The sequence below is a fragment of the Musa acuminata genome, chromosome BXJ2-2 (assembly GCF_036884655.1).
Source record: "Musa acuminata AAA Group cultivar baxijiao chromosome BXJ2-2, Cavendish_Baxijiao_AAA, whole genome shotgun sequence".
Lineage (NCBI taxonomy): Eukaryota > Viridiplantae > Streptophyta > Magnoliopsida > Zingiberales > Musaceae > Musa > Musa acuminata.
In genome coordinates, this window is record NC_088339.1 from 23,837,916 (window position 1) to 23,850,289 (window position 12,374).

At 43.4% G+C, this 12,374-nt stretch overlaps 2 protein-coding genes and 1 long non-coding RNA gene across 3 annotated transcripts; 1 reads left to right on the forward strand and 2 right to left on the reverse strand.

The window, feature by feature from the left end:
• The first annotated feature begins 861 nt into the window (after positions 1 to 861).
• LOC135605459 (protein FLOWERING LOCUS T-like) lies at positions 862 to 5,226 on the forward strand. Its single transcript, XM_065095578.1, has 5 exons — positions 862 to 1,306; positions 2,061 to 2,122; positions 2,214 to 2,254; positions 2,630 to 2,846; positions 3,619 to 5,226. The coding sequence occupies exons 1-5, from the start codon at positions 1,115 to 1,117 to the stop codon at positions 3,644 to 3,646; spliced, it is 540 nt and encodes a 179-aa protein (XP_064951650.1). The 5' UTR covers positions 862 to 1,114; the 3' UTR covers positions 3,647 to 5,226.
• On the reverse strand, positions 1,306 to 2,725 carry LOC135605461 (uncharacterized). The gene is made up of 4 exons (XR_010484445.1): positions 2,581 to 2,725; positions 2,231 to 2,401; positions 2,045 to 2,114; positions 1,306 to 1,964 (listed from the first exon to the last, which is right to left on the reverse strand). It is a non-coding gene; the product is annotated as an uncharacterized LOC135605461 (long non-coding RNA).
• Positions 5,227 to 5,984: 758 nt separating the features above from the next.
• LOC135605460 (AP2-like ethylene-responsive transcription factor AIL1) lies at positions 5,985 to 8,765 on the reverse strand. Its single transcript, XM_065095579.1, has 9 exons — positions 8,407 to 8,765; positions 7,752 to 8,313; positions 7,596 to 7,678; positions 7,498 to 7,506; positions 7,318 to 7,406; positions 7,173 to 7,246; positions 7,053 to 7,103; positions 6,901 to 6,977; positions 5,985 to 6,828 (listed from the first exon to the last, which is right to left on the reverse strand). Exons 1-9 carry the CDS (start codon positions 8,621 to 8,623, stop codon positions 6,158 to 6,160), a joined length of 1,833 nt encoding a protein of 610 aa, XP_064951651.1. The 5' UTR covers positions 8,624 to 8,765; the 3' UTR covers positions 5,985 to 6,157.
• Between the last annotated feature and the right edge of the window lie 3,609 nt (positions 8,766 to 12,374).

The window sequence follows — 12,374 nt, forward strand, 5'->3', positions numbered from 1 at the left end:
AGGAGTACAAAAAAAGATGGTTTACCATTTGTTGCCGCACATGATAAAAGGTCCTGCATGCACATTATTTTTTGTCCTGAGAACGTTTCCATGGAAAGAGTTGTCTTTCGCTCATTCAAGATCAGCATTTTGGTTGGGTGTGGCGAATAAAAAGCAAACCATCAGCTTGCTGTGATTATAATCATGCCGATCTTACCGGATTGAAGATTTGCTTCTCGCTCAGAGGATTGAGCTCCAAGGAATATATGCATACCTGACATGACAATCAAATGTCTCCCTGGATTTGCTTGCAGTTCATGGAAGAACACAGCAATGAAGGCGGAGACAAGTAATATCACGATCTTTCGTAGAAGTCGGCTGGCAGTGGAATCCAACAAACACCATGATCGCCTAGATTGATTCCTCTCTATCTCTTTTATAGATCACCACTTCTTTTTTCTCCTCATGCATCATCTTCTGCAAGCTGAAACCATGCTACCTTTCACACATCGATCCTTTCTGCTATATCATTCCCAGATCGCTTTAGCAAATTGCAGCATGGTACACCGATGGGATGACAAAGACCAACCGATGAACTGCAGTGATGGAACTGAAATATGTGGGTATGATGTCACATTCCTGCCTTTGAGCCCCAAGCATCTCTTTAAAGCCATTGCTAGTAGGCGCATGCAGCTGATAAATTCCGAGGCGCCGTCAGCATAGACAGATCTGAGAGAGGAGATTGGATGAAGGCAAGTCAAAAGGCAACCCACTTTTTGCTGACCATATCATTCATCACTCAAGAGGTTCCAGATTTAGAGAATAAGTCGGCAGATATATTCACTATGCAATCGATCCACTTGCCCTTGTGAAGGCTCAAAGGGTGGAAGATCTTCAACATTTGCACTGATGAGTACTCGGTCTACACTCTCTAGTGCAAAAGTAGATTCCAGTTCCAATGGAGCCTGGAGTTTTGAGTGGGTGCTCCAATCATTTAGCTGCTGTATAAATGGGCACCTCATCTTCCAATGCCATCACAGGAAGGACCATCCGAGTCTCCCTCTCTCTCTCTCTCTCTCTCTCTCGTTCCCACCCTCTCCTCTACCACTGCCAGTAGCTCTTCTCGTCACTAATCATGTCGAGGGATCCGCTTGTTGTAGGCAATGTCATAGGTGATGTCTTGGACCCATTCGTCAAGTCCGCGACGCTGAGGGTGATCTACAACAACAAGGAGCTGACCAATGGATCCGAGCTCAAGCCGTCGGCGGTGGAGAATGAGCCGAGAGTCGAGATCAGAGGCCGCGATATGAGGAACCTTTACACGCTAGTAAGTGCCAATAAGTTGATGATTAGCTAGCTGCATGATTAAGAGAATGAGATCATACCAAACTTTCTGGCTGCTGCTCTTGCCTCAGCAGCTGCTGTTCCATGTGGTTGAAGTCTCGATAGTAATTGAGCCCAGCCCAAGATGTCCTGTTCTTTTCTTGTGCTCTTTCTCCAAGAAAAAAAATCTAGGACGAAGCAGTCATCCCACCGTGAGTACAAGAATCATAGGCCAGTAGTTAGATGCACTGTTGGAAATGACCGTCGAACTTTTCTGCATTTGTGGCATTGCCAGGATGCATACACTGCATTGATAAGACACCTTGACTTTCCTTTTCTGGATACTTAAATCTTCCCAATCATGCTGACATCTGTTCATCTTTCATGCCATTTCAAAGTAGATACTAGTGACTCTTGTTTGGCCATTCCACTTGAACAGTGATGTAAGTCTTGTCTTGACCGGCCCACCGGTAGATGCTGGCACTGCTTGGTCAGTGAATGATAAGGATGATCGGTGACTTACTGCTTGAACTAGTTGTGGAGGGACAAGTGTGGCTCGTCAGAGGTTAATGCTCATGTTGGTGTTTCATGCGTTCCATGTCCAAATCTGAGGTGTGAGGGTTGTGCATTCTGCATGGCTACCAAAGAAGAAAGAACCATTCCTGTGGATGGAGTTCATCAAATTTAGAGGTTTTAAGATTCGTTATTAAGAATAACTATCAGTATTGATTGACTAACCAACCTGATGATTTTACAAGGTCATGGTGGATCCAGATGCACCAAGCCCCAGCAATCCAACCGAAAGAGAGCACCTGCATTGGTAAGATCTAATTGTATATTGTATTGGTGCTAATGCACAAAAAAGGAAAATGGAGAATCTGCTCATGGCTCTTTTGATGTACTTTACTTAGGTTGGTGACAAACATACCAGAAACAAAGAACGCCAGCTTTGGTGAGTGAGAACAGCAGCATGACAAGTCTCCAATCCTTCATCATGCATCTTTTACTGTAGAATCTATACTAGCTGAATGGCATCCACAATGGCTATTTCTTCTATCACTCAACTTCATCTAGAGTGAGAACAAAATACGAGCCATGCCTATCAGAAATAAGACAAAGATGAAACTTTTTTTTTTTTGGCCTTATCCAAAAGGCATCATCAAGTAGTCTTGTTTGATGGAAATATCATGATAAAGTCATACCGACCAATAATATGTATCGAGATAATAGGAAAAAAGAGAAGAAGGAGATATCAAGAAACAGAGCATGTTGTAGTACCTGCAACTTCTTTCACCAGGACTTTTAATTATCTTCTTTTCTTTTTCAGGCAATGAAATTGTTTGCTATGAGAGTCCACGGCCGACAGCCGGAATTCATCGCTTTGTGTTTGTGTTGTTCCGGCAATCGATTCGGGAAACAATCTATGCACCTGGATGGAGGCAAAACTTCAACACCAGGGAGTTTGCAGCACTTTACAACCTCGGGGATCCTGTTGCTGCGATGTTCTTCAACTGCCAGAGGGAGAATGGTTGTGGTGGAAGAAGGTGCGTTTGATTTGACCAACAGAGTTAAGACAACAATTTTCGATCTTTTTCTCTTCGGCATGAAGAAAATGCTTATAAAATCATTCAATTCAGAAACTCATAATTGCAAACATAGATCTGTATGCAGCTTAACCATTCATCAGGTTATAGCCAGGACAAAGACTGAACAAAACCTTGACTGATAACTAGTAGTTCCAGATCCATCAAACATATGCAAGAATATTCTGTCATTACTATATTTCTCTGTTCATCAACTGATATTTGTGGTCCTCTTTTCCAAGTTGCCAACCATTAGATACTCCAAACATTTAAAATCAAATCATAACTCAGCCATGTAGAAAAATCTATTAATACTCATAAATTATGTAAAGGCATAATTCTCCAAGCAATGGACAAAATGTCTCAGATTTCATCTCATATGTCCTAGGGATTATCTCTACAAGAAGGAAAAACAACTTCTATATCCAATATGCACATCTACTGTTAAGAAAATGAATCCTAAAATGAATGGATGGTTTCATGTTTATGCATCAAATCATCGTTTATGATGACATAATATGCTTATTTCGCTGGAGTTCAGTTATGTTTTACTCCCTAACATATTAATGAGCTATTACTTTAGACAAGAAGAAATGTGAAAAAAATTATTGACTCAAGACTGTTTTAATTCATGAGAAACAAATCCCTTATTTCATCTCAACTCCATTACACTTATGGAAAGAAACAAAACAAATATTTCTCCTTAATGACTCTGTGCTTCTTTCGCATGAAGGTACCAATCTGTCAGTGGATGGACATAATGGTTTCCTGTGAACGGTCTAGAGGCTGGCTGATACTCCTCCAGTGAGACTTAGACTGCAGCCATGCAAAGAGTTATAGATGTACTAATGTCTGTAGATTTAATGTTTTCCTGAGTTTACTCTCTGTCTAAGTTTGCATCTCATATGCCATAACTTTAGTGCCCATAAGCATGCTTTGTCTTCCTGATTCAAACAACCGAAGAAGGTTGTGTTCCAAACAAGTGGTTAGCAATTACTAAGGAATTACTTGATTGGCATTTGCACATGCCTATGCATCCTAAATGCTGTCCAACAGTGCCTACAGAACTATTTAACTTGTATTAGCACCAAAGCAATCCTTTTCATACCATGATATGAGGAGATTAAGAATAGTGTTGCTCCAATTCACATTCAATCCACAAAAACATGCATCTTCTCAAAATTAAGCACCTTCAATATAAACTGGGTGATGAAACAAGTATGTTCCACCACCATCAGTGAGAGGGAAAACTTATGCAAATTTTGGCCAAGGCATCTACATGAGTCACAATCCACTCCAAAAAAGCAACCTTTTACTACTCTTATCATGGGAACTTGGCCCACATCGATTTGAAGATCGAATGATGATCATGACAACAAGTGTAACAAAGAACTAGATAGCCTTCACATCCTCTAAAAGTTAGTATGGATGCAAAAGATTCAAGGAACACCCAAAGAGAGCTCTAAGAGTATCAACTGCAGTGGTAAAAATGATTCCCCAACCCTACATATAGGAAATTAAGGCAACAATAGATATATGCAGCAAGTACTCAAAGAAGAATCATGTTGATCTGACCTTAAGCCTACGAATCGGAGCGAGTAGTTCCATTTGCCATCACAACCAAGTCCTCAGTGGCTTCTTCATAGCACCAAGCAATGCATTTGCCACTGCATGCCAACCGTGGAATTGGCTTCACAAAGACCACATCTCCCATTCTCAGTACCAGAGAACTCGAACTATGGAAGCAAACGACTCCGTACACAGCCAACATGACAAGATGCTTCACAGGCATCTCATCAAACAGGACGCCTGCATTCTTCGTGATCCCCCCCGATCAGGCGATTCTACCACCGCGCCCACCATAACCTTCGATCATTCGCCGCAGGCAATACGAAGATTTCAGGGAATTGGCGCTGGTGGGAGCGGTGGATTCACTCGACCTATCACCAACCTTTGTCTGACGAGTCTCGGTGTGACCGGACTCCATCGAACAGAGGATCTGATACGTCGGTGCTCATGAATTGAATCCAACACTCCCACATGTCAACGGATATTTCGTTAATCCAACATGCATAAGTGAGAAATCACTTTTTAGATCATATAAATGTAGCACGAAAATTAAAGTACACAATTCTCTCTCGTGGACGCAGATTAATCTCGATTGATCAAAGACCAAGAGGAAAACGACGCGTGGAACGAAGGGTTTCGTGAACGGTGGTCGTCTCACCCCCGGTGCATGGCATCGCCGAAGCAGAACCCGCGAGAACGCAGATGGCCGTCCCATGCGGCGGCTGCCGCCCACCGCACGCTGTCAGTAGCAGTTCACGCGGTCGAACCGAGCATTGGCTGCCCACGCGGTGGCGCATGGACTCATCCCCCTCCCGTCTGGACGCCCTTCAGCGTCAGCGTTCTCTTCGGTGTCAGATCGTATGCGGCCGACGCGATCACCGAGATGGACGTGGCGAGCAACCGGATAGATGCGTGCAAGAGGACAAAGAGAAGGTGTCTGCACCGAAGGATGGAAGACGCGATGCCCACGACAGCGAAGTCATTTGCCATCACAAGACTAGAGATGACATCAAACCAGCTACTACTTGGATTCGTGGCCTTCAACATCTTCTACATCTAATTCTTCTGGCAACATACCTCTTCTTCCTCGAGGATGAACGCCACAACTTCTTCCTCTTGAGGGAATTCTGCCGATCGCAAGAACATCAAACAGAGATCACAGGAACAGGCGTGACTCCTTGGAATCAGCTCTGTTATTCGAGACAATAATTAATGTCTCCACGCTTTAGTTTTCTTGGTCATTGCGAGGACTGCGGTGGCTTCTTTAGATTCAAACACAGTCATAGTGTTGGGAGAGGAGTTAATCTCGCCTTATTGGGGTTCGAACTGCACACCACCATTCCCCATATCCACCATCATGAAGAAAACTGCTGGACCTTTTCCCAAGAAACCTGTGGCGGATCTCAACCTAATCTGTGTTGCAAAGGCAAGCTTCTCTTAGCGATAAAAGACTTCAACCATTACATCCAAAAGAAAAGCGAAATAGCCAATGTTGGAGCCGAATGCAAACGTAAGATGATACGATAAGAATTTGCGAAGCAAGCAAGACAAGATCGCAACTCCAATTCTTACAAGCTATGCCAGGAGAAGTTGCATTAAGCATTCCTTCTACCACAAAGGAAATCCATGCAAGAACACAAGACAAAAATCAGGAACTAAGGAGAATCTTGTTTCCTTTTCCCTGACCATATCGTTTCCTGCACTCAAGAAGCCATCCAATTGTTGGACCCATTGGTTTGTTCGTGACCATTGTCTTCCTGTGATAGGTAATACACGTTCCTGCCACCATAAGGATCACCGGCGGCCAACACATTGACCTGAGCCATTTGCTTCCCCTCAGTTTGACCTTGGTTCCCCGCCATTGTGCTTACAGGCATCATGTTCCTACCAGTGATGCCATCCATTTGATAGTTCCCACCAGCATTGCCGGCGTAGATAACTGCATCGGGCACCATTCTCTGGTGCATCGATGGTTGGAAGAAGGTCTGGGTGTTGCTTCCCAAATTGAACTGCTGCAAGTCCTGCAACCTACGAGCAGCAGCAGCAGCAGTCATAGCTCCTTGTTCTTGCTTGCACCAGCCGCTTGGCTGACCATAAGGATAGTGGCAGCTCAGAGGATGGCCCTGCCGGAAGGCAACGGTCGGCCAGCCGGCCAACGTCTCAGTGAAGTGGGAAGCCATGCTGCCATCAACACTTGCCTCTGTGTCATCGGAGATCTCATCGAGTCGCTTGGCAGCTCCACCGACCGGCAGTGCGCTGCTCTTGAGGATGGCTTTCACATCGTACCGGCTCATGTCAAAGTTGGTGACGGCATTGACACCTCGGAACTTTATTGCCGCAATGTCGTAGGCCTCTGCAGCTTCCTCTTGAGTGCCTACAAAAACGAGGTACTAATAATGCTCAGAAGACGCAGATGATATGGAGAACAAGGGATGAAGGGACTTACTAAAGGTTCCCAGGTAGAGATCCTTGTTTCCAGCCACCCTTCCTATCCTAGCTTGCCACCTTCCATGCTGATGATGTCTGTCGAGATCAATCAGATGATTTAGTTAGTATCACAGAGGTCAGCATCCAATTCTAGAGATGGAATCAAAGCACCTTGTCACTCCTCGATACATGGAGGCACCACGAGAAAATCCACTGCTCTTCCTGCATTCATATGCTTCATCACCAAACAATGTCGTATATGATCAGATGTTACAAGAAACGTAAACCCACCTTCTTAGGGAGGCAACGTATTCCTGCCTTGTCATGTGCTTCATCTCCTCCACCTCCTTCTCGTAGTTGCTTATCTGGTAACATGCAACAATGTCTCATAGCAATCCGATTACGCCAACCAGGGTGGATGAGAGAAAGAACCTACGGGGAAATTGGTGGTTGTTGAAGCACCCCAGTACTTGAGGGCAGCCAAATCATAAGCCCGAGCTGCCTTATCTTCTTTATCGTAGCCGCCTGTTCATATATGGAGAGAGAATAGCAGCATGAGAAGAGTGGGGAGGAAGTATACAGAAATCCACTGCGAAGAGATCCGAGTTTGGCTTACCTAAATAGACTGCATGCAGTTGGAACATGACGAGATCCCATGAGATACAAGTCAGTGAAGCATAGAAGAAGATGATATATGGAGAGAGGTGTGTATACCTTGTTTACCCTTGCGAGACTGTCCTTCTCTTCTGCAGCTGTTGTCCCATAGATGAGCCTCATACCTACCTGTCCATCTATGCCTGCGAGAGAAGAGAGATCATATGCCTTTAGAGCATTGTCGCTATCATTCATCAAACTGATTAGATGTTGAACCTCGTAACCCCCCGGTAAATCGAAGTCCTTTGCCCGAAGCTGTCCATGGATTTCCTTGGCACTGTCTCTACCCCATGACTCTGTGCATCGATTCCCATCCCACCACAACCATCCGTGTGATTGGTGTCTGATGCCGAGAGCGGCAATGGGGAGTTTGATTGGCGCCCCGTACTCATCGACAGTGACAAGCTCTGTGCGATCATGTTGGTGCACCCGGCTGCGTCACTCCCATTTCCTTCCGCCGGCGCTGGTGGCGCCGGCTGGTTCCGCAACCAGGCCTTGATCATCGATAACCCGATGGAGCTACTGTTGCATCCGTCAGTGCTGCTCATTAGCCCTCCGTTATTGCAGCCATTGGATAACATGTAGCCACCGGAATCGGCATAATTTCCGGCGATGGGCGGGAGCTTCCGATCATATCGCGCAAAAGAGTGGCCACCGAGGTAGTCTTCGAGCTTGGGTTGCTCCTCCTCGTCCATGGTGTTCTGGTTACTACTTGATCCTACCAACACCGATAGCTCATGATCGCTTCCTTTATACCCTATGCTCTTCATGCTCCAACCTACAACACCAGATCGAGGTTTTCGCTTCGCGAATAGCATAAGCTACCTCATGCAAGGGCACAGCGGAGAGTATATATCGTGTCCATCGTTACCTTGGAGATGATGGTCGGGTGCGTCAAGGGTTTCCAAGAAGCCGAAAGATCCATCTGGCCTCTGAGATGGGACGCCAAGGGGAGTCACAGAGGACGGGTCGGTGGAGACGTCACCGCCGGAGATGATGCCAGGAGAAGGGTGGGTCTGATGAGCCTGCGAAGGGGGAAGCTCTTGTGGGGAGGGAGAGAAGCCTAGCCAATTGTTCATGGAGGCCATTAAAAGGATGAGAGCTTGGTATGGGGGAAGAGAACGAAAAGGAGGCGCAGTTGTTTTCTTGCGGGCAACCCTGTGGTGAAAGGGAAGAAAAGGGAGGGATGCGGAGTCGGTGGGGACAGATGGAGGGAGGAGTGAGAGAGAGGAATCCAGCACAGTGAGTAATTAAGAAGAGAGAGAGAGAGAGAGAGAGAGAGAGAGAGAGAGAGAGAGAGAATAACAAAAGCCTATGGCTTACACAGTAAACAAGGAAGCGATCAATATCTCCAGATGAAAGAAGTTGACGGTAGTAATATAGCAAATGACAGAAGGCTTCTTAGAGAGAGCAGAGGTGTGAAATGTATCCCAATTGTTCTTCAAAGGCTGCTGTACATGTAGTTTCTTGGCCATCAGTATCCTCCTCCTTTGACCACATCCTACTTCAAACCTACTGGAACAAGCAGCCAGAGAGGAGGATAAGTAACCGGAATTCTTCTCTTCCAGCGACGCCCTTAAAACCTGCACATCCTCCCTACCCATTTATTCAACTCCAGCTTGTCCATTAGTGACTTCTTGTCACCACATACTCTCTCTCTCTCTCTCTCTCTCTCTCTCTCTCTCTGTGAGCATCTCAAGATCCATCACCTTCAGCTACAGTCATACACCTAAGCCCTACACCAAACTCGTCTCCCACCGCTCCTTTTGCTGCGCGTGCATGTCCAATCTATCATCACCACGCAAACTGAACAAGATAGCTTCACTTAGGTGCATGCACATAAGTCAGAAAGAACGATCAAAATAGTTGTGATCTCAGTTCAATATGACATGCAAAGGCTCTCTTCTACACTGGGATAATAGAGAAGTCACCGGATATGGGCACGCATGTTCTCGTGCTTCTGCCCTTTTCCTTTGGTGCCATCTGGTGCGGTCAACTAGTATGGCTCGTCTTTAGACGTTAGAGAGAGGAGAGAGGCGAGAGGAGCGAGGAGAGAGAGATTCCGAAACATCAAATTAAGGAGATTAAAGAGTTGGCATAGGAAATGGCTAAAGTCTCGGAGAAATTGGCGGACTGCTGTTGTCTCCTTGGTAAAGAGGACGTGACTAATTATTTCCATGCACAGAGGTCGAGAAGAGAAGGTAGAGAGAGCACTGTCATGACACGCCGCTGTATCCTTTCCATCCATCTGTATCACAAGACCTTGCCGATGTACGTAGGAAGAAGAGAAGGTAGAGAGAGCACTATCATGACACGCCGCTGTATCCTTTCCATCCATCTGTATCACAAGACCTTGCCGATGTACGTAGGGAGAAGAGAACGTAGAGAGAGCACTGTCATGAGATAATCATGCACATACGTGTCGATCCTGCTGCACGTTTACGTGTGCATGGAAACACGCACGTATAGATATCGTTCCTTGCATGGCCCTTCGTGTACGTACATATTATATTGGATCGGGGCGAGGGAGTATACATAATTCTAATGCAAATCTCAGTACATATAACAACAACAGTTCGCTATTCAAAACTTATTTGCACTAAAGTGTTTAAAGCATCAAATACGATAAATATGTGTCGTAAAATAGACCTAATATAATATTTAGTAATTTAGCAGTAGAATGTATAATTAAAGTGGGCCTTCTCGTGTGGGCTCCTTTAAACCGACGTAGAGCCCAACAACTTGAATGATTAATACTCTCATATAACATTTACAAAAAGTGTTACATATATACTATAATGTGTGGTATGATAATCTATATATAAATCAAATAATAAAAATTATGGTGAACTTGACGATGTTATATGTTAATAACCTCGATCAAGGGTATGGGTAGATCTCAAAGCTTCTTTTTTTTTTCTACTCTTTCTAATATTTCATAATCTAAAATTTAGAGAAGAAAAATATTCAAATATAATAACAACAACAATAATTCCTATTAGAGCTGATGCCAAGAAATTTATGAAAGGATAATTTGGCAACCCAATAAAGATAATAAAGCAGAAAAATAAAAGAGATAAGAACACCAGATTTACGTGATTCGATCAATTAACCTACATCCACGAACGAATGAGGAGCAAATCACTACTATAAAAAGGACAATTATAAATGCCTTAGAAAAATATTCCTAGGCTATAAAACACCTAAAACTATTAAATAAGAAAAGCTCAAAGCAAACAATTAGGTTTTCTTGTGGTGCATTTGACTTCAAAGCTCATACCCTTATTTATAGTTGTAATAGGAGATAACAAGTTTGATTTTCTTGATGTGGGAATATGTGGGACTTGCCAAACTAATAAATCTCCACCTTGGCATGTCCCAACATTGACAATTAACAAAACTTACTCCGCTTTCTTCACAAAACCCCAACGGGCAATCACTAACAATGAACACCAACCAAGTCCAAGCACTGCTTGAACTTATAAACTGGAAGATGCTTTGTAAGCATATTAACCCTTGCATCTTCAACCCCTGGAATACCTTCCTTCTTTTTGAAGACCCATTTGCATTCAACAATTTTCTTACCCGAAGGCGAATTTACAAGATCCCAAGTTCTATTATGATGGAGAGATTCAATTTCTTCATTCATCGCAATTAACCACTCAGTGGAATTATCACAAGAAACTGCATTTGAGTAGGTAGTAGGCTCACCAACTTCACTTGTTTCTTCTGCAACAAACAAAGCATTTCTTTATGGTGGTCGAATATCTCTCCATGGTCTATCCTTGGCTATGGAACATTGCTCTTCCTCTGGATCATCTTTGTCAGTAGACTCAGGATCATCCACTAGCATTCTTTGAGTAGAAGAGTTCGACTGAAAAGAATCAGAACTACCAATCTCAAGCTCCACCTGCTTTTACGCACTATCATTTGTACAACTAATAGATTCCTCTTTGGAAGATAACAGAGATAATTCATCAAAAGTAACATCTCTACTGATTACAAATTTTGGGGATTTAGGATCAGAACACCATAATCTATATCATTTCACCCCAAAAGCATACCCAAGGAAAATACACTTTTTAGCTCGAGGCTCTAATTTTCCTTCATTTACATGCATGTATGCAAGACACCCAAAAATTTTTAAATCAAAGTAATCAGCAGGTACTCCAAACTTCCTTCGGAATTTTAAAATTAAGTGCTGCAGAAGGAGCATGGTTAATAATGTAACTGGTCATATTAATCACCTCTGCCCAAAAAGTCCATTATCAACCCTATATTTGAGATCATACACATTGCTCTCTCTAAGAGTGTTTTGTTCATACGTTCGGCTACACCATTTTGCTGAGGCATCATCCTAACAGTGCGATGCTGAATAATTCCTTCATTTTTGCAAAATTCATCAAAGTCACCTTCATAAAATTTCATGTCATTATCTGTACAAAGCCGCTTAATCTGTTTACCTATTTGCTTCTCAATCAAAGCCTTCCATTGTTTAAAGGTTAGAAAAACATTATTTTTATGCTTCAGAAAATAAACCTAAACTTTCCTGGAATAATCATCAATGAAAGTCAACATATATCTAGCACCACCCTTAGATTGTACACGAGCTGGACCCCAAAGATCTGAATAAATATAGTCAAGAGTACATTTCGTTTTGTGAATTGTCGGAGAATTAAAGCTGACTCTTTTCTGCTTTCCAAAAATGTAGTGTTCACAAAAATCAAATGACCCAGTACTCTGTTTGTAAAAAAGACCCATTTTGCTTAATATGCTTAAACATTTTTCGCTCATATGACCAAAACGCATATGTCATAATTTGGTAATGTCAGAATCAGA